This window comes from Fusarium mangiferae (genome assembly GCF_900044065.1).
Source record: "Fusarium mangiferae strain MRC7560 genome assembly, contig: FMAN_scaffold003, whole genome shotgun sequence".
NCBI lineage: Eukaryota > Fungi > Ascomycota > Sordariomycetes > Hypocreales > Nectriaceae > Fusarium > Fusarium mangiferae.
In genome coordinates this window covers 2,340,410-2,358,336 of record NW_024573923.1, presented here as the reverse complement: position 1 = coordinate 2,358,336, position 17,927 = coordinate 2,340,410, and the positions used below count along the sequence as shown (strand labels likewise).

At 49.6% G+C, this 17,927-nt stretch overlaps 5 protein-coding genes across 5 annotated transcripts; 2 read left to right on the top strand and 3 right to left on the bottom strand.

Annotated features, from left to right (window-relative positions):
* Positions 1–285: 285 nt before the first annotated feature.
* On the bottom strand, positions 286–895 carry FMAN_04365 (uncharacterized protein; the record flags this gene model as incomplete). The annotated part of the gene is made up of 3 exons (XM_041828934.1): positions 286–358; positions 410–621; positions 758–895. 3 exons carry the CDS (start codon positions 893–895, stop codon positions 286–288), a joined length of 423 nt encoding a protein of 140 aa, XP_041679748.1.
* A 284-nt stretch (positions 896–1,179) lies between these two features.
* Positions 1,180–3,798, top strand: FMAN_04366 (uncharacterized protein; the record flags this gene model as incomplete). Its single annotated transcript, XM_041828933.1, has 2 exons — positions 1,180–1,688; positions 1,740–3,798. The coding sequence occupies 2 exons, from the start codon at positions 1,180–1,182 to the stop codon at positions 3,796–3,798; spliced, it is 2,568 nt and encodes an 855-aa protein (XP_041679747.1).
* A 2,852-nt stretch (positions 3,799–6,650) lies between these two features.
* On the bottom strand, positions 6,651–7,343 carry FMAN_04367 (uncharacterized protein; the record flags this gene model as incomplete). The annotated part of the gene is made up of 1 exon (XM_041828932.1): positions 6,651–7,343. The coding sequence occupies one exon, from the start codon at positions 7,341–7,343 to the stop codon at positions 6,651–6,653; it is 693 nt and encodes a 230-aa protein (XP_041679746.1).
* Positions 7,344–12,092: 4,749 nt separating this feature from the next.
* FMAN_04368 (putative ring-finger protein Ariadne-1) lies at positions 12,093–13,728 on the top strand (the record flags this gene model as incomplete). The annotated part of the gene is made up of 2 exons (XM_041828931.1): positions 12,093–12,183; positions 12,254–13,728. The coding sequence occupies 2 exons, from the start codon at positions 12,093–12,095 to the stop codon at positions 13,726–13,728; spliced, it is 1,566 nt and encodes a 521-aa protein (XP_041679745.1).
* Positions 13,729–14,802: 1,074 nt separating this feature from the next.
* Positions 14,803–17,145, bottom strand: FMAN_04369 (putative EXO1-exonuclease which interacts with Msh2p; the record flags this gene model as incomplete). Its single annotated transcript, XM_041828929.1, has 3 exons — positions 14,803–16,876; positions 16,931–17,078; positions 17,133–17,145. The coding sequence occupies 3 exons, from the start codon at positions 17,143–17,145 to the stop codon at positions 14,803–14,805; spliced, it is 2,235 nt and encodes a 744-aa protein (XP_041679744.1).
* Between the last annotated feature and the right edge of the window lie 782 nt (positions 17,146–17,927).

Here is a 17,927-nt window from a genome sequence, read left to right as displayed (position 1 = left end):
GGCCGCATTGATTGGTGGTGATGGTTTCCCGGGTCACGGAGTTGGGGGACAAACATGGAAAAAATTGCATTTAGAGCCATGATACTTTCTGCTCGCCCCCTCTGGGAGGATCAACAGCGACGTCGACCGCTCAAATAGAAAGCTCTTCGACCGCTGAAAGTACGCGTATGCAATGGGACATTCTCAACCCAGTGACGATAAAATTATTGAACCTGGACGCCATCTATGCCTTCCGCTACCATGCTAATTGAGTGCTATCGTGGGAAATTCTGTGATATCGTGGGTCTAGCCAGTGCCTTCCAGTTCCTTGGACTTGTGAATGAGATACTCTCCTAGCACCCGGAGAGGATCACTCGGCCTGTGATATAGTCAGTCGCCATCCAGAAAACGCAAGAAATGTGAGAACTACTTGTCTTTTGCCAATTGCTTCACGCCCTCTAACAATACTCCGGTAACTTTTGTGTTGAGATATCGTCGTGTTGAATCGCCATGAGGGGCAGCTTCGGCTGGTAGGCTGAAACCAGAATCTGGATGTGCAGAAGCAGCTCTGGAACCTTGCGCCGGAGTTCCTGTTCGTGCAGGTATGGGGCTAGGCGCATGAGTAGCTGGAGCAGGAGATGACTGTCAAGATGTTACTAGTCTGTCCTCCAAGTGGCGCCTGATACAAGAAATTGACAATCGAAGAGAGGCAAGTCCAGGTAATAAGCGGTATCTAGACAAGATGTCTCCAGGAACATATAGAGGAGAGAGAACATACTGCAGGGTGGTCGACTGGCGCATCAGACATTGTCACATCCTTCTGGTCTGAGTTATGCCCATTGACAGAAGATTCAGCTGGCGCTACAATTTGCGGTGCATCTGCTGCTGAGTCTGTTCTGGGGGTTTCGTCGGCCATTGTCGATGAGATCAGGCGATGTAAAGTACTAAAGTATTTGCGAGAATGGCGTTGTTGACTGGTACTTAACGAAGCTGCTGGGAAGTGATCCTGTCGCGCCGGCTGATTTTCGGATCAAGATAAGAGCCGATAATGTAGACACCCCGCGAGGTCATGTGCTTTCGTGTTCAGCTAGCGTACCTTGTCTTTGTCATCGCGTCCACAGCGTTCAACAACTATTCGTTAACAGTGTCTTCAACTTCTACCCTTGCCGCTCTAAATTCATCTGACATGGCACAAGTTGAATGATGGATGCATTTGTGACGAGGCTTCCCAAGCCGCCGAAACAACTTCGAGAGCAAGTTCGCGGTGACTCACCAGAAAAGGAGAGGCCTTCCAAGCGAGCCAAACGGCAGGGATCACCAGACTCTGAGGGTGGCCTATGCCCTGATCACCCCCAGGATATCTCACCGAGGGAGGATTTACCTGATCATGGAGCAGCGAAAACAAAATACCAAATTGAGGAACACTCTCGAATTACGGACATTGAGAACGCGTTACCGCCCGCTGCTGAAGGCCAAGAAGCAGTCGAGCAGTATGAGACCATGAAGTCATCACAGGCTTCGGCGCATGATGAGGATGACACCACAGAAACGCCTCAGCCACTTTGGGTCAAAGGACGAAGCTCTATTTATGTGGATGCCTTCAATCTTGCGCTTGATACTGTCCTGGAAGAAGAATCGCATTTATTTGATGAGAAAGAGACCGAGGTTTTTAACCAGTGGAGAGAACTAAATTACGAGGCTCAGTATCTGTATGCCCTATACGCATTACCACAAATCTGATACTCGCTTACATTTCAAAGCTACGTCAGACTCTTTCTGAGGAAAACTGCATCGTGGCATCGCCATAGTCGTCTTGGATATCATAACGACATCTCGGACCTTGAGGCAGCGATAGCTACCCTGCAATCGTCTCGTATTCTGCCGGCTAGCACAGCCACCCCAATACAGAGCCCAGTTCATGATCTTGAACTTGAAGAGTCGAGACTGGATGAGGCGTTCAGCTTTGCCGATAGGTCAGAAGATCACATCGATTCTGTAGAGGAGGCTGCGTCGCTGCTGAGCCTAGACGAGTTGAAAGAGCTTGCTAAGGAAGCAAAAGTCCAAGGGCGCAATAAGTCAGAACTCATTCGTTCACTAGGAAAGATGAGCAAGCAACAGTCTGGATTGATGTCGGTAGGCCTCAGCAGACACAACAGCCGTGGTTCTGTTGTCGAAGACCAGGAAAACTTGGATGCGAAAGCTAAGGGAAAGGACATCGCAAAGCTTCGGCGAGAAGATTCGAATCGAGAGCAGCATTTTCTTGAGAAAATCCTCGCAATACTTGGACCTTGCATTCGATTGTCGCCATCAGCCTTCAAGCTTTTTGAGCGGGTGCATCTTGTGTTCTATCGATCGACGGAGTGGACAGAGAAATCACTAACAACAATCATTCTTGCCAAAATTGCAAGACGGCATTTCCCTGAATACATTGTGTGCCGAACTTCGACTATATTTATGTCGCGCCTGCACCTACTAGAGTATGAAACTGCCATCCGCCTGGAGGCTGAAGTCGATGCATGGGAGTTCAGTAGTCCACCCGGAGAAGAGGGCCTCAGACTGATGGTCAACATTTTTGAGAAAGTTTACCCGCGATGGAAGATATTGGTTGAAGAAGAGCAGCATAAGGAGCACACCGTCTATGAAATGGGAGAGGGTGCTTACTTGAGACGTTTCACACCAGGCCATTCGTATACAAGAATTGTCCATAAAGCAGCACCAGTTTTTGGAAAGCTCAAACAACATCTCAGAGAGCATGAGCTGCTCACCGAGCTTCTCGACCAACGGCTATTCCATCCAGCAAGACGAGGCGGTTGGTATCAACGAAAGGCTCTTCTGGAGGAGCATTACATGCCAGCTTTGGACCCGAATCCCAAATTCACAGACCCCGAACAGCAGAAGAAACATTGGAAGAAAATCGCAGTTGCTACTTGTGAGGCCGGCCTACAAGACCCAGACAGCCATCTGATATTTCATTACGACTTGCAAAAACGCCTTGTCAAGCTAGAAAAGAAACTACGTATACCACGTCGCTTGCAACACGATTTTGGCCATGTTGATCTGCAAAAGCCTATCGAGCACACGATTAAAGGAACTCAACTCAAGAAGGATATCATAGCGAAGGGGGGTCGCCAAGTTTCAACCAAAACAATATGGCTCGATGAGCTAGACACCCAAGAGGAGTGCAGCGTTGAAGCAATGTGCCTGAGTCAATATCGATCAGAGGGTTGGAAGGGGTATCATGCTGAGGGTGGGATTATTCGCACTCTTTTCGCGTACCTCTTTTACGATATTCTCTTTTTGTATATTCCAAATGTGTTTCAGACAGCATATCAAACATGTCCGCTGGATCTTCACACTGATGCTTTCTACCCGTCCCGAGCATCAGAAATCAATCACAGACTGGTCGAGATTGCCAATGGAGAGGCTCCACGACTCATCCGGAAAGTCTGGGAATCAGAACATGAGAGGAGAACTAGTGTGGTGGGCCTTAACTGGGATTTCGAGATTGACGACCTCGTAGAGCTTGCTGGGTGCTTCGAGGGCAGTGCTCTTGCAGCAGTATGCAAGGTGATGGCTCAAGAGTACAGACAACGAGGCGGCGGTATCCCGGATCTAATTCTGTGGCGCACTAATAATCCACCAGAAGATTCAATAGAGGTGTCTGGAAGGCCAAAAGGAGAGGTTATGTTCTCGGAAGTCAAGAGCGCCAACGACCGGCTGAGTGACACTCAACGATTATGGATCCATGTGCTTACTGGGGCAGGGGTAAAGGTTGCGCTCTGCAACGCCTTAGCGAAGGAAGTGAGGGAAGTGGATTGATTCCATGTCCAAGACCAGAATGAACTTCGTGCTATTGAATCACGTTTCAAGGCAAGACGGGGACAGGGCATTCTGATTTCCATCGAGCTAAAAGATGCAACTCAAGTTCCCAACTGCCCTGCAATTTCACACTGCATTTGACCCAGGCAAACCATGGGGCGGTGATTGTCTTGTTCTGGGAAGACTATAATTATTTCCATGTGTGTGAATGAGAGAGGTTTTAGCTAGGAGCGAGATTTGACCATCTGACTTTTGAGCCAAAATTAGCAATTGGCAAAGCATTCGAAACATATCTGGGGCCTTGTGCCACCCAGCAGCCGGGTCACAGCGGTCTCAAACTCGTTTCTAATCTCAGACTCAGGGCTGAGGATCCCTCCTTGGTTTCAGATAGGCGGGAGGCGTGAGCTGGGCATCTCACGTGCATGGTACCAATAACAGGACTGCAGACGAGACGGTGTGATGCGCAGGGTTGTCACATCACCACATGCGCATCTCGTCACTGGCGCATTCGGTGGGTTGAACAAGTCAATAGGCTACGAGGGCTCTCAATCCAGGTTCTGTAGCCTCTCGGAATCTTCTGCTTGCTGAACACGATGCCATGATGTGCTGGGCTTCAGTTAAACTGGAGATTACGCGTGGTAGATCGGTGTTCTTCTCACCTGTCGGACTTGTGCCATGGTGATTGACTGATGGTGTCCCAGGACCTTGATCACCTGGATAACGAGAGGTGATGGAATGAGCTTGAGTTTGGGTTAGGTAACAAGAGCCTAAGCTTAAGTTCACAGGCAGTGAGGTTCAGCATATTGTCACAGGCTGGTGCGGACCAAAGATTCACATTGTCACGTCCCTGGTGACAATACCACTGGGGGCCCATTGGAAACACGCCAACTGGTCAGCTAGCGCATTGCATCCCTCGCAGTAGCTGGGTAGCATGCGCGAAACAATTCGACAAGAGTAGAAACGAGAGCGAGAGGGGAGACGCAGACACAGGCGCACCTGAAGCAAGCCAACACGACACGACATATAGCGCAGGCATTACATTACGGGCCATACAAATAGACTGAAAACAACGCTTCTGCATGTCGCTATGTCCTCAATCCATCAAGAACCCCAATCCTCACAAATACAAATCGAAATCGTCGACCCACAGCCCTGGGCGCTTAACACGGATCCAATCATGTCAACTCTTCTTCCATGGTGGGTGATGGGCTCTCCCACCTTAGCCAATGGCACATTCCAAGACCATTTCCCGGCGCTTACAAGCCCAGTTTATGGGGCTCCCTGGTTCCGCTTGGACCAGGGTGCTGGGTCGCCAGAAGCTAGAGACCACGCCGCTTTTAAGTCTAAGTCTTTCTAGTGGTCCATCGCCCCTGGGTGATGGGAGGGGGGTGCCGACAGTGGGCGAGCAGCATTGAAAGGATTCCTGAAGTTCAAATGGTTCCTTCGTACTGAATTCGCAGCTCAGCGCAGTGAAGATGCAGTGGCCCGAAGGAGAATAAGAGAAGCACAACATTGTGGGAACAAGAACTGCCAATGCTTACCATGGCTCTCTTGGATGCCGCCTTCTGGCCTTGACTATATCTGTCTATCTCTGCATACGTCCCGTTCCTTTGGCCCAAGAGTTGGCCTAGTGGAGTGCATATATATGCATGGATACTTCATTCACGTCTTTGCATCTCATCACAACGCGGACCGAGATGTAGAATCAAAACAGGTCAACAATATGTTCTTCATCGTTCACCCCCATGTAATCCGTCGTTCGAATGAAGCCTGAGGCTTGCTGAGATGATCTCGCACAGGTGCTTTGTAACCCATGCTAAGTCTCCCGACAAGGAACAAGGGTATGTCCCATCACTTGGGAATAGAAGGAAAATAAGGTGGATTAGGAGCAGGTGGGGTTCAGAGAAGCTTCGAGCTGGCGACCGTTCTGTAGGCCATCAGTGCGACCAAGATACGCATCGAGGATATACCCGTTGTGCGGCCTGTTGTTGAGACCATGGCAGATCCATTATAAACGAGCAAACAAACAAACAAACAAACAAATAAATAAACGACCGATAGCGTGACGATATTCCCAATTAGATAAACAGAACTAAACCTGTAAAAATGGTGACTCAGTCCAGGCTGGTAGTCTTGGCTCATATGATCAGATACGTACCAGTCAGTCGGTTTCAGTCACCAATACAGCACAAATCATAGCACGCGACAAAATTGGTGTTTAAACAGCCCATGGCTTTATGAATTTTTGAGTAACGGCGGTGCTAAGAGCTGATTCTGCCCCTGATACACGGGGTCACCGAAGCTCAAAGCGTTGTTCGAGTCTTCTTCTGACGGTCCCCTCCTCTTCCTTAAATAACCCTGTTTGAGGGTCGCTATCGACTACATCCTAGTCGCTGATCCGAACCCCTTCTCCCCCGAGCCTTTCCAAATGTGCTGGTATCGTAATTCTTGGTCCATGCTATGCCCCCAGGGAATAGCACATCCAAGTGGGTAATGAAATTTGTAGAACGCCATCAAACTCCTCCAATCGCACCTCCCGGTCTCCCTATTCCTGATTCAACTCCTTCCAAGGCGTGTCAAAAAGAAAGAAAAAAGTATCAACAAGAGAATGCTTGAAGGTTGAACAGACGGCAGTTTTGGCCGCCGCCATGTGTCGAAGGCCTGCTCCATATTTCGCCTTGAGATGTGCATCCTGGTCGTTTTTCGGTATGTTCTTGGTTACAATGCATGTCTAAACAAAAGAAAGTTCATGAAGTATTCGAAGGATCGTTAAAGGTATGATTTGATCGAGCAGATGATCGTTTTGAGTGTGAACATGATGGGTTGGGTAGGTATTGATTAGCTCGGTGGGTTTATTCCACCTTTCGTCTCTTGCCCTTTGGCGCTGGTGCCATTCTAGGTGTGTATGTGACAGTTCTTGTCACCACCTCTCGAATGTGTCGCACGCTTGTCCGTGAGGTCTTCTGCTTCTTCTCTAGTAGGCGTGCCTTGAGAGCAGCATCCCAGTCAAACACTGAATGGACCGGTCTGGCACTGAAGGGTGATCGAGCGGTGCTTGCGCTCAACGGCGAGTCGATATTAGAGATGCTGGGACTGGGAGGCACCTTCAGGCTGGGGAAACAGGCAGGGCCAGTGGGAGGAGCAGACATAGGCGTGGAGCAGGTGAAGGGACTGGGGGGGACCATAGGAGCCGTCGCTGGGGGGGTTGGACGGGCAAATTTCTTTGAAGTAGTGCTTGAAGCTGAAGACGGAGGGGTGCCTTCTTCACTCTTGCTAGAAGTGTCGGTTTCCTCGCTTGTCACGGTATCTGGGAGCGAGTCTGGGGTGGTCTGCCCTGAGCTTGTAGCTGGAGAGTTGAGAGCCATAGCCTTGGTGAGGAAGTCGGTATAAGCCATGGGTGGGCTAATAGGCGTCTTGAGAAAGTCCGGATCAGGTTTGAATGTGAAGGAGACGGCCGAGATAGGCGTTGCCGATGTGATCTCGGAAGGAAAGGTAGCGGTGACGGGAGTGGTAAGCTTCCCCAACTTAGGCTTGGCGGTAGGCATGATGATTGCTGAGTTGACGTTGGTTGTCGAGACCAAGATTGGTGATTATGGGCGAGCTGAAGAGCCTGGGCTGTGTTGATTATATGAACCAGAAGCCAATCCCAGATAGTGGGAACTAGGAGTACAGGCAGATAGAAGCAGCGAGTGAACTGACTGACTGACTGACTGGAGAAGAAGCGAAGGTGAAAGGGCAGTAAAGGCAGCAACAGACGATTATAAGGAAAGGACTGCGTCAAGTATTTGGCGCCAGAGGATGAAATTGGGAAGAGGTGGGCGCTTGAAGAAGTGAAGGGGGTGTGAAGCAGTTGGAACAAGGTGGGGCTATGACGGGCTGTGAGAGTGAAGGGGTAGAGGGGTGTGTAATGAAGAAGACGACGACCCCAGCTGGAGGTGTGGATAGGTAAGGTAATCTATGTATGTATGTACCGTACGGGATACCACCAGACTGGGGCCGGGCGCGTGTACATGAGCCCGTACCAGACACCATCAGATGTAGAGAAACACAGGACGATAGGTAGAGCAGCGACAACACCGCAATAACAAGCGCGTACAGAGATGCAGGATCAGGCCAAAGAGGGCGGCAACGACACGAGAGACCATGCAATAAGCCCGTGAGGGGATGTATGGCGGTGGTTGCCATTAATATGTTGCTCTTCTCTGAGTCTGAGCCCTCTGCTTCACTCCGCAGCGAGTTCAGCCTGCCCCATAGTCTATGTTGTAGGCAAGCTTGCGATGTGAAGATGTGACTGTGCGGTTCTGCCAGCCGGACGCCCAGTGACAGCTGTGCAGTATTATGCTACACAATGTCACTCTATCTCCGCTGGACCTTTGCTGCCGCACAGCTGCCGCCAATGGGTAGTTGGTTCGTTGGTGGGTGGGCGCCATGCTGGTGACCAAGAGAATTCAGGTCGGTCGAGTTAGGCTGTTTGCACTGACTGCACAACTCTTTTGTCTACCTGGTTAATGGTTGATGGTGTCGTGACAGAACAATTCCAAGCCAACGCCTGGACCCAAGCTGTGATTGTGACCGTAGGCTTCTCCTCTCTTTCAAGTGAGAATCACGAGCAACAGTACGGATACTGAACACGTTGGTCGGCGGCTCAACATTTCGGTTTCCCATTCATCATGGTTGGTGGGCAGCAAGAGAGACGAGGTGCTGTGATGGTTGTAAGTTGCAAGGACCGACAGGTTGGATTTGGATTGGCTGACTTTGGCGGTGATAGTCGCGTTAAAAGCAGCATCAACCACCCTACGCCAACTCGAGAATAGGACCATGCAACTGACAAGGGGCGGGACGTCTGCTGATTCGATAGAGCAGGGTTCAGTTCAGTGCTAGTCTGCCTGCTTTTTTTATTCTCGAATACGCCCTAGTCACCTGTCATCCTGGCTGAAATCTCCCTGGGAGGGAGCTGTTTGGTCGCCGGAGCCGTTGTTGGCGCCGGGGATTGCTTCCTGGCCCAGATGGTCGGGAGGAATGTGATTCGACCAAGGCAGGACTCGTACAGTAGTCGGCGTGGGAAAACACATGCGCAACTCTCCGGCTTTCACACAAACTGGTCTGTTTTTGGCTCACGGCGTGCCAAAGTACCGAGCGAATAGGATCTCATCCATGGCCTTTTTCGCAATTGTGACAGCGACGAGGTAGGCTTGATGCTGACGAGTAGCAGTTGATGCTTTGCAGCTGAACGAGTTTCTTGCGAGCTCTTTCGTAACTATTACGAGGATGAAGCTGGTTTGTCATATCCTTGAGGTCTATCTCGTGTCCCAGGAGAACGATGGGAGGGGAACCTGGGATCAATTCATGTGCTTACAGGGAGATGAACAGTAATCTAAAGCTTCTATTTTGAACAAATGAGTGCAATTAAGAGGTATCCATTGCCTACCTACCCTACCCTACCCACCTACCTACCTAAGTAGGTAGGCAGGAACCTAGTAAATAGGCAAATATTCATTTTACTACAATATTAAAACTTAATAACCCTTTATTTTTCTTCACAATTCTGTCCAAGATTCGATTATCATTTCCTTCAAAAAGCTCCAGCAAATGGCCATGCTTTCTCCTCTATTTTAGTGAGGATAACTGAGAGCGGATGTAGCAAATAATTGACCACTGCTTCAACTAGCTCTATTCTTGATCTCAATCATGATACCAAGGTTTGAAACTTGTAGCAGCCCCAGGCGTAACGCTTATTGGGGGACCTAGCAACAACGATGAACATCTCGGCGAATAAAGGTGTGGTCGGCCAATTCCAATGAGTGACGGTCAAACTACGAACGAATATGAGATGCCAGTCAGCGACCGGGGACTTTTCCTACAAGACAAATGGCCACCAATCAACGGCTGAACATTAACGACTTACCACGCAGCATCAAACCAGATATTGGTCGGCCATGAATGCCTTCCAGCGGCCAATGACCTGGACAAAGGCATTTGGGCTGCAAATCGACGCGCGCGCAAATAGACCCGTGCGGGTCGCTGAGATTCTGCCAAATTCGTTTACGGAACCTCAGTGTGTACGAAAACCAACACTGTGGTTGGCTTCGATATTTCGACCTCCCCTGGCGATACGCGAGACAACTAGATGGCCTTGGGTCAACTCTATAGTTGGAGAAGCGCGCGTCAATGCGAGGCATACCTGTTGCAGCTATTCTTGACGGGTTGCTTGACCAACGTCTTGCTAAGACGTTCAAGCTTCAAACAAACCATATAGCACAGTAAACATATAATTGGTTCATCTGACATACTGTCGATAAGCGCCACTGATGATGGATGCCAGGACAAGTTTGTCGAAGGCATATCATGGACCGCTCTTGTAGACCTTGGTATTGGTTATGACTCCAGACACGGCGTCACGCGTATGGCCAACAGTTGGTCTGAACTTCTGAAGCGGCGTTTGCTTGAGGTTCTGCATATGATGGCCAGTAGCTGTATCAAACGACGACATAGTATATAATACCGAGATCTATGGAGCATACGCTCTCCGCTGCGGTTTGTCGCCCTAATCTAATACAACGGCGGCCGGAGTCGGTCGCTCTGTCTCGTTGAGCATGGTCCATTGTGATCTATACCGCCCATGGACAAACTGTTTGTGGTCATCGTTGCTGAGTGGAAAATACAGGTGAAGCATCCCTCGATGTCCTTTGCTGGCTCGCTCAGTCTCACCTAGGTTTGTTGTCTGAGCGGGTAACCCCGTTGCGCTTTGGCTACCTACCTACCTACCTACCTACCTAGGTAGGTAGGTGTCTGCTATGTACAGGGTAGCAGTGTCATCATAATACCCATTCTCCAATAACCTCCACTACATATTTCATCCTCCTTTTGACCTATTAGGGTGAGGGGATGCTAGGCAATGAGATAGAAATCATGTTCAGAATGTTTTACCGGCTAGCAGAGTTATTCGGGAAAACCTACTATTATTCCCACTGCTGAACCTGTACCGATTTCACTGATGCATACTGACCTAGGCATAGCACCCATAGTATATTTTCTTATAGAGTACAAACCCGCATAAAAACAGGACAGGACAATATACTAAGGTGTACTCATTTGTATCATCCAGTGCTAATGAATTATCTTAGCAGTACTTTGCATTGAGAGTCACCGCCAGATGCTTAATAACCTCGGAACAACGCTTAGTTGGTTATGTCTGTGAGTTTTAGGTTAATGGAAGGTAGAAGACAGGCCTTACCTTTACTACCGAAGGGTCCAAGCCCACCTCAATATCGAGATACAAACATATCTACTCCGTACTGCATGTCAATAAATCAGAACGCTTTGACAGAAGGTTGGAAACATTTGAGACGTAGTTGACTGAGCGTCACCCCAGCGGCCTACAGGGCAGACTCAAGCACTCACCATACCACACATGACCCACTTGTTTTGTTCCTTCTCCAGGCTGAAGCCTGACTGCCTGCCTAAGGTACCTACATTTATACCCACATACCTTACTAAGGTACCTAGGAAAGCCCGGGTCTGCTGCCTACTATCGTGCCTTCCGATCCAGCTCCCCCACCGTACCGTCCCGCCTTCCCGTGCTAAGTTAATGGTCGGGCAGTCCGGTCAACTGAGGTGAGGAAAGAGAACGTGTGTGACTTTTATTTATCATCATCTCGAAGGCTACTGTTTCAGCCAAAAAAAAAACAAAAACCCTTTCCCATCAACGACCTGCTTATCTCCTCTTTAGGTAGGCTCACCAGTGTCGACCTTGTCAAGACGGCTAGCACATCTTAGCACAGGCCTTGTTTCCTCTGCTGAGTACCATATCACAGCGTGTCTCTGTCTACCTGACCTAGGTACCTATGCCGAATTTAATGGCCCTGGCTCCGTCATAGGCACCCCTCTCGGCCTCACTTGACTCCTACTCGACCCTCCGTCACCTCGCTACAGTGCCATTCCACGCCATACCTACCTACCTTACCTTACCTACATCATCTTGCCTTACCCCCAGGCTATACGTACTTGGGTGCTTTACATAAGGCTACCTGCTGTTAGTCACCCGCCGTCAAACGCCAACGCCACCTCCCGATTTCTGCTCTGTACTCTCAGACATTCTTCCATCCTTGGTCTTCCCCCAAGACCTCCCTTAAACCGCCACGATTCCCCCCACCACGAGGAAGCGGAAGGCTGCTGAGGCGACGATTTCCTCTGCCAACAGAGACGAAGAGCCCAACAAGAGAGTCATCGCCTCAGCTGCCGTCACAGACAAACACGCCCTGCCCCCAACTCCACTCACCACCGCCAGCAACCCCATGGATTCCGAGGAGGAATACATGTCGGCTCTGTCGAGCGACGACGAGATAATGCAGGACGAGAGCGGCGATGAGATATCCGCTGGCGAAGGTTCGTTTTCCAATATACTCCGGGATCCCCCATATTCCACTACCGGTTACTAATGATATTGATATCACAGACTTTGATGACGAAGAGTTCGACGAGCCCGATCCTGACTTTGGTCTGATCAAAGATGCAGAGAAGAAGAAGAAATCCGCACATGTGGTATCATACAAAGTCTATGAACCGAGCGATATTCAACGCCAACAAGATGACATGATCAGCGAAGTCAATATGATTTTAGACATGCAGAAAGAGGATGCGGCCATCTTGCTTCGCCATTTCCGGTGGAACAAGGAGAGGTTGCTTGAGGATTACATGGACAGGCCAGAAAAAGTGCTTGAAGCTGCTGGATTAAGCAGCAATACATCCAGCCCTCCAAAGCTGGAGGTTATCCCTGGCTTTGCATGTGACATATGCTGTGAGGATGACGAGGGCCTCGAGTCATTTGCCATGAAATGTGGTCATCGCTACTGTGTTGATTGCTACCGCCATTACTTGACACAAAAGATCCGTGAAGAGGGCGAGGCTGCCAGGATCCAATGCCCCTCTGACGGATGCGGTCGCATCCTTGACTCAGCGTCACTCGACGTTCTAGTCACCCCAGCGCTCGCAGATCGATATCAAGAATTACTCAACAGAACGTACGTCGAAGACAAGGACAATTTTAAGTGGTGTCCTGCCCCAGACTGCCCTAACGCTCTCGAGTGCGGCGTCAAAAAGAAGGACCTGGGCAAGATCGTCCCTACTGTCGAGTGTCGATGCGGGTATAGATTCTGCTTTGGTTGTCCGAACCCTGACCACCAACCAGCTCCTTGCGAGCTCGTTAAGAAATGGCTCAAGAAGTGCGCCGACGACTCAGAAACAGCCAACTGGATCTCGGCCAACACTAAAGAATGCCCAAAGTGTAACTCGACGATCGAAAAGAACGGAGGCTGCAACCACATGACTTGTCGAAAGTGCAAGTATGAGTTTTGCTGGATGTGCATGGGACTTTGGTCCGAGCACGGCACCAGCTGGTATAACTGCAATAGATATGAGGAAAAGAGCGGATCTGAAGCTCGTGATGCACAAGCTAAATCCCGGACATCTCTCGAACGATATTTGCACTACTACAACCGATATGCTAACCACGAACAATCGGCCAAGCTCGATAAAGACATTGCTCAAAAGACCGAAAAGAAGATGGTTCAGCTTCAGACAGCCTCGGGAATGTCCTGGATTGAGGTTCAGTACCTGAATTCCGCGTCCCAGGCTCTCCAAACATGTCGACAAACGCTTAAGTGGACATATGCTTTTGCCTTTTATCTCGCCAGGAACAACCTGACAGAGATTTTCGAGGATAACCAGAAGGACCTCGAGATGGCCGTGGAGAACCTGTCTGAAATGTTCGAGAAACCCACTGCAGAATTGTCTGACCCCAAACTCAAAGTCGATATCATGGACAAAACCTCATACTGCAACAAGCGTCGGGTCATTCTGCTTGAGGATACAGCCGAGAACCTTGCAATTGGTATCACCACCCCGAACCCTTCCAGTATCCCGTTCATTTGACTAATGTTCGTGCCTTTAGGTAAATGGATTTTCAACTCGGACCTATTATCTGCGACCACTTCTGCGCCCGTCAACCGTCGCTGAGGCTCAATTACGACACGACGCCAGAATCGCTATTCAACAGAATGACTTTTTCAGCACGAAGAACTTAGAGAAGCCATTGGCCTAAATCCCAACTGTTGCCGTATATCAGGGCTATGCCTCCACTGATTGGCTGTATTACTCAGCCCTGAATTTTGCACAAACATCGGATTTGATGAACGTAGCACAGCAATGTTACGCAGGAGAAGAAAATTTGCCCAAACTCGCTGGCTGCTCCTTTATTCCATGGCTGACTAAAACTTGGCCCCAATCTACTCCTGTATCATTTGTTCTCGCTGTTCTCCCATAGTTCTCTCGTCGTCAGTCATCGTGACCTGTTGCCCCTTGAAAATCGACGAGGCATGGGATCATGGCGTTGGCCCTTTGCCAGAGGCGTTGGCGTGAAGAAAGGGTTATGCTGCTGGAGCCTGGAAGATCTTGGTTCATAGACTTGTTATGGCATGGTGTTTTCAGTTCTTGGTGGTAGGGATCATGATATTCAACAAGCGGGCACTTAAATGAGAACAATCACATATGCTGTTTATTTTTATTTTTAGATATCCAAGACTGACTAAATTGTAGCACTGCTACAAATCGCACAGAGGCAATCTTTTGTGACAACATAACCAATTTGCAAGCTCGAAGTGTTAGGGAGGATCGTATGGACGGGATGCAACTGGGATATTAGCGCCCAGTTGCATTATTTTATGATCTTATTGACAAAATAATACTGCCAAAACGCCTATCTAATATGCGACTTACTCATGTTGTCTTCCGTCGTTTAATGCATGGAGACAGATACACACTAGTTCCATAAGACTCCAGCTCCGCCCATATTCTGTTCCCTTCATACAGTGTAGTAAACAATACTGCAGTTACAATGGAAAAGCAAAAAGAAGAACGCCCGACAAATGCTATGTTCATTACGACCAGCCTCAATTTGGAAAATTTGTTGGCTGTAAGATGAGAGGTGTCCAAGCAAGAATGTAAGTTCTATGCGAAGGCAAAACGGGATAGGTTGAGTTTCTTGGGAGGAAGGTCGACCTCATCTTCGTCTTCCTCGTCACTAGCGGGGATGATTTGATCTTCGCTTCCACATTTATTAAGGTCCGCGACCTCATCCAGATTGACCTTTGGCAAAGGTACAAATGCAGGGTTGACAGGCATACCAGAGAGGAACTGCTTGTCGGTGTTGTCTGTGCGCGGTTTGGGTAGCTTGGGGGACATTGGGCCGTTCATCGCACGAGCACCAAGACGCTGTAGAGGGGTCATGCGAGAAGCCGCAGTTGAAGGTGCAGTTGAGGGGGTAGAGGCTGCACTGAAGACGGAAGAGCGGCGTGATGCAGTCGAAGCAGGTGTTTCGTTTGGTTTGGTGTAAGAGAACTGGCGGATATCTGGTCTCGAGGGAGTAGAAGAAACACGCGAGGCAGACGCCGCAGATGAAGGAGGAGGCATGGAAGCGTCAAAGGATGACATGGAGCTTTCGTCATCCTTGACAAACGAGATATGGCTCTCACTGTCTGCAGTTGTTGAAGTCTCTTGGCTCTGCTTCTCTTCAAACACTGACACACTCTTCTTGGTTTTATCGGCCGGCTTCCAACCCTCAAAATCAGGTAATGCCAGAAGCGCTTCGTCGAGCGAATCATCCGACAACAGATAAGCGCCGCTCTTCGCCCGCCTTGGACTCCTCCGTAGTTTCGGTGCAGGGAAAAATCTGCTCTTCTGTGGCAAATCTTCCTCAGGTTCAGCTTCGTTTTCCTCACACAAACGCGCCTTCTTGGGTGGTCGGTTTGCAGGGTCAGTCGAGGCGCTAGCAGTAGTGCGGCAGGGCTCGGTGCCTTCAGAAGACGTACGCCTCGTAGTATTAGGACTGTTTACAAAATTGTTGAGCATATTGGCGATGGGTTCCGTACGGCGGCGATGAAGTCTTGGGGATGTGCGGGTGCGGGTCACATCCGAACCCCGAGAATGACTCGGAGCAGCCTGAGTAATCTCATCCAGATACGGCCTGGGGAGTGGAAACACGCGTGGTACCAACCCTCCTCCAGTAATCTGAGAAACCCTCTGAGGGTCAACTTCAAAGCAATTAGGATCCATCTCGCCCATCGGTATCCGACTGGATGCCCTGAAATAGGAGCTGATAGGCTTCATCGTAGGCGGAGGCTGGTCAATGACACCATGGGCCAGCTGTGAATGCCTTCTCTTGGACGGTGTTGTCGAGGTGACGATTGGAATCTTGGTGATTGGGTTCATGTCACCTCTGGCGATTGATCGTGCTATCTCAGGCTCTACAAAGGCTCCGATGAAGGGCATCTCCTCTGCCGTCCGTTCTCCATCCAGATCTGTCAGGTGAACCAGTTCCCGTTTGGTCGGACAAAAAACCCACTGATGCAGGAATGTCAGTTCGGCTTGGTAGAACTGCGTCAGGTAATTTTCGGACACCCTTTTCCCCTGCATCTGAACCATCCGGAGTATCCGCTCTGGTGCCTTTGTCTTGCGAAGCATACGGTATGCTGTCTTCAGCCCAACGCCTGGGAGTCCTCGCAAATAGTCGCAACCACTGAAGATGGCCATTCGTCGAAATTCGGTATCAGACCAACCGGTCAATGAAACCTCTCTGCAGGCGCAAAAATCCTTGCGGTTGATCTCTATACAGTTGCCATATTGGTCCAGTTTGGTGAGAAGCTTCTTGGCGCCGAAAACGAGGAGATCCGAGTCGTCCGAGATGATGCCATTGATGAGACCCTGTCGCTCGAGATAGACAAGCTGTGCATCGGCTTCGTAGGGGGCGACAACATAAGGGATATCAAGCTTTTTGAGCAGTTGAATGAGAGCAGATGCCATCTCAGGGGTGATATCAATGCATTTCTGGAACTCCTGTGTGGCCTGGGCAGGTTTTCCAGCACGCAACAGTTCCATTGCAGCCTTTTTCTTCTCATTTCTATTGATTTCCCGGGACTCTTCTGTAGCAGCTTTGCTTGGGAGAAAATCGCCATCGAATACCATGTAGGGTGTCACACCAAAATGCCGAAGCATGCGTACTCGATTCATGGCAGCATGCAGGTATCTGGCAGTAGCATTAGCGAGCTTCACCGTCATAGGGTTGACTCCTCCAACTTACTTCTGAGTCGGCTTTCCTTGACCAAGCTCTAATGCACAGCAATAGGCGGCACGATGGAGCCAACCGTACGCGTCAACTCCGAGAACCTGGCCATCGAACTTTTTGAGCTGAGTCGGCTTCTGAATCGATTTGAGAAGAGGCAGGAGCCCTTGAGAACGATCAGCTTATGTAGACAGGGACGGATACTCGGGGAGATATATACCTGATACACCCATGTTGAAGACCGGAGGGCTTCAGTGCTAGTGGCGAGTATTGATCGTTGGGCTTTGCAGTCGCAGCCCCAAAAGGGACTTGGGCAGCTTCAAGCCAAAATGGTTCGTCTTTGCATGCGTCAACAATTAAGCATTGAGATGTGCCGTAACGAGCTTTGTTGTGCTGTTGATAGACGCGTCGAGAGGGTGATAAGGACGCGATGGCAGATCGTGCAGCGGTATCGAGGGCGGCGATGATTAAACGAACAGATCCGTCTAACAAACAATGAATTTGAGATGTAACACAGCCAAGTCCGCAAACAAGTATGAGGTACAGTCTTGTCGAGAGGCTGAAGGTGTAGCTCCAAGTCAAAGGTTGTTGAAAGAGACGTCTCTAGAGGTGGAGATATTTTGGTTGTGGTGATCGATTTGCTACTCGGGCTAAAAAGCACTTAGTGAAAGTGGGCTGCCTTGGATGGGACGCGACCCCTGAAGCTTCCGTCTTAATGGGCTCCATAGGCGCGTCGATAGGCGCCATGTTTCCATTCCTTAGATCACTGAACCCCTGGGATAAGCCTAGTTCCCGTTGCTCGGTATTTCCCCAGCAACTCAGGTTCCATCCATGAGATCGTTAAAAGCCCCACTGAACATGCTAGCTGCCCTTCATCTTGATATTCTCGAGTTAGCTATTCATCGACGAGCGAGACACACGAAATTTAAGAAACTGAAAGCAGCCTCAAGTGTTGCATCATGTCTAGGACATTTTAATCGTTGCATCACTTCATTGGCTCCCCATCTCCACAACT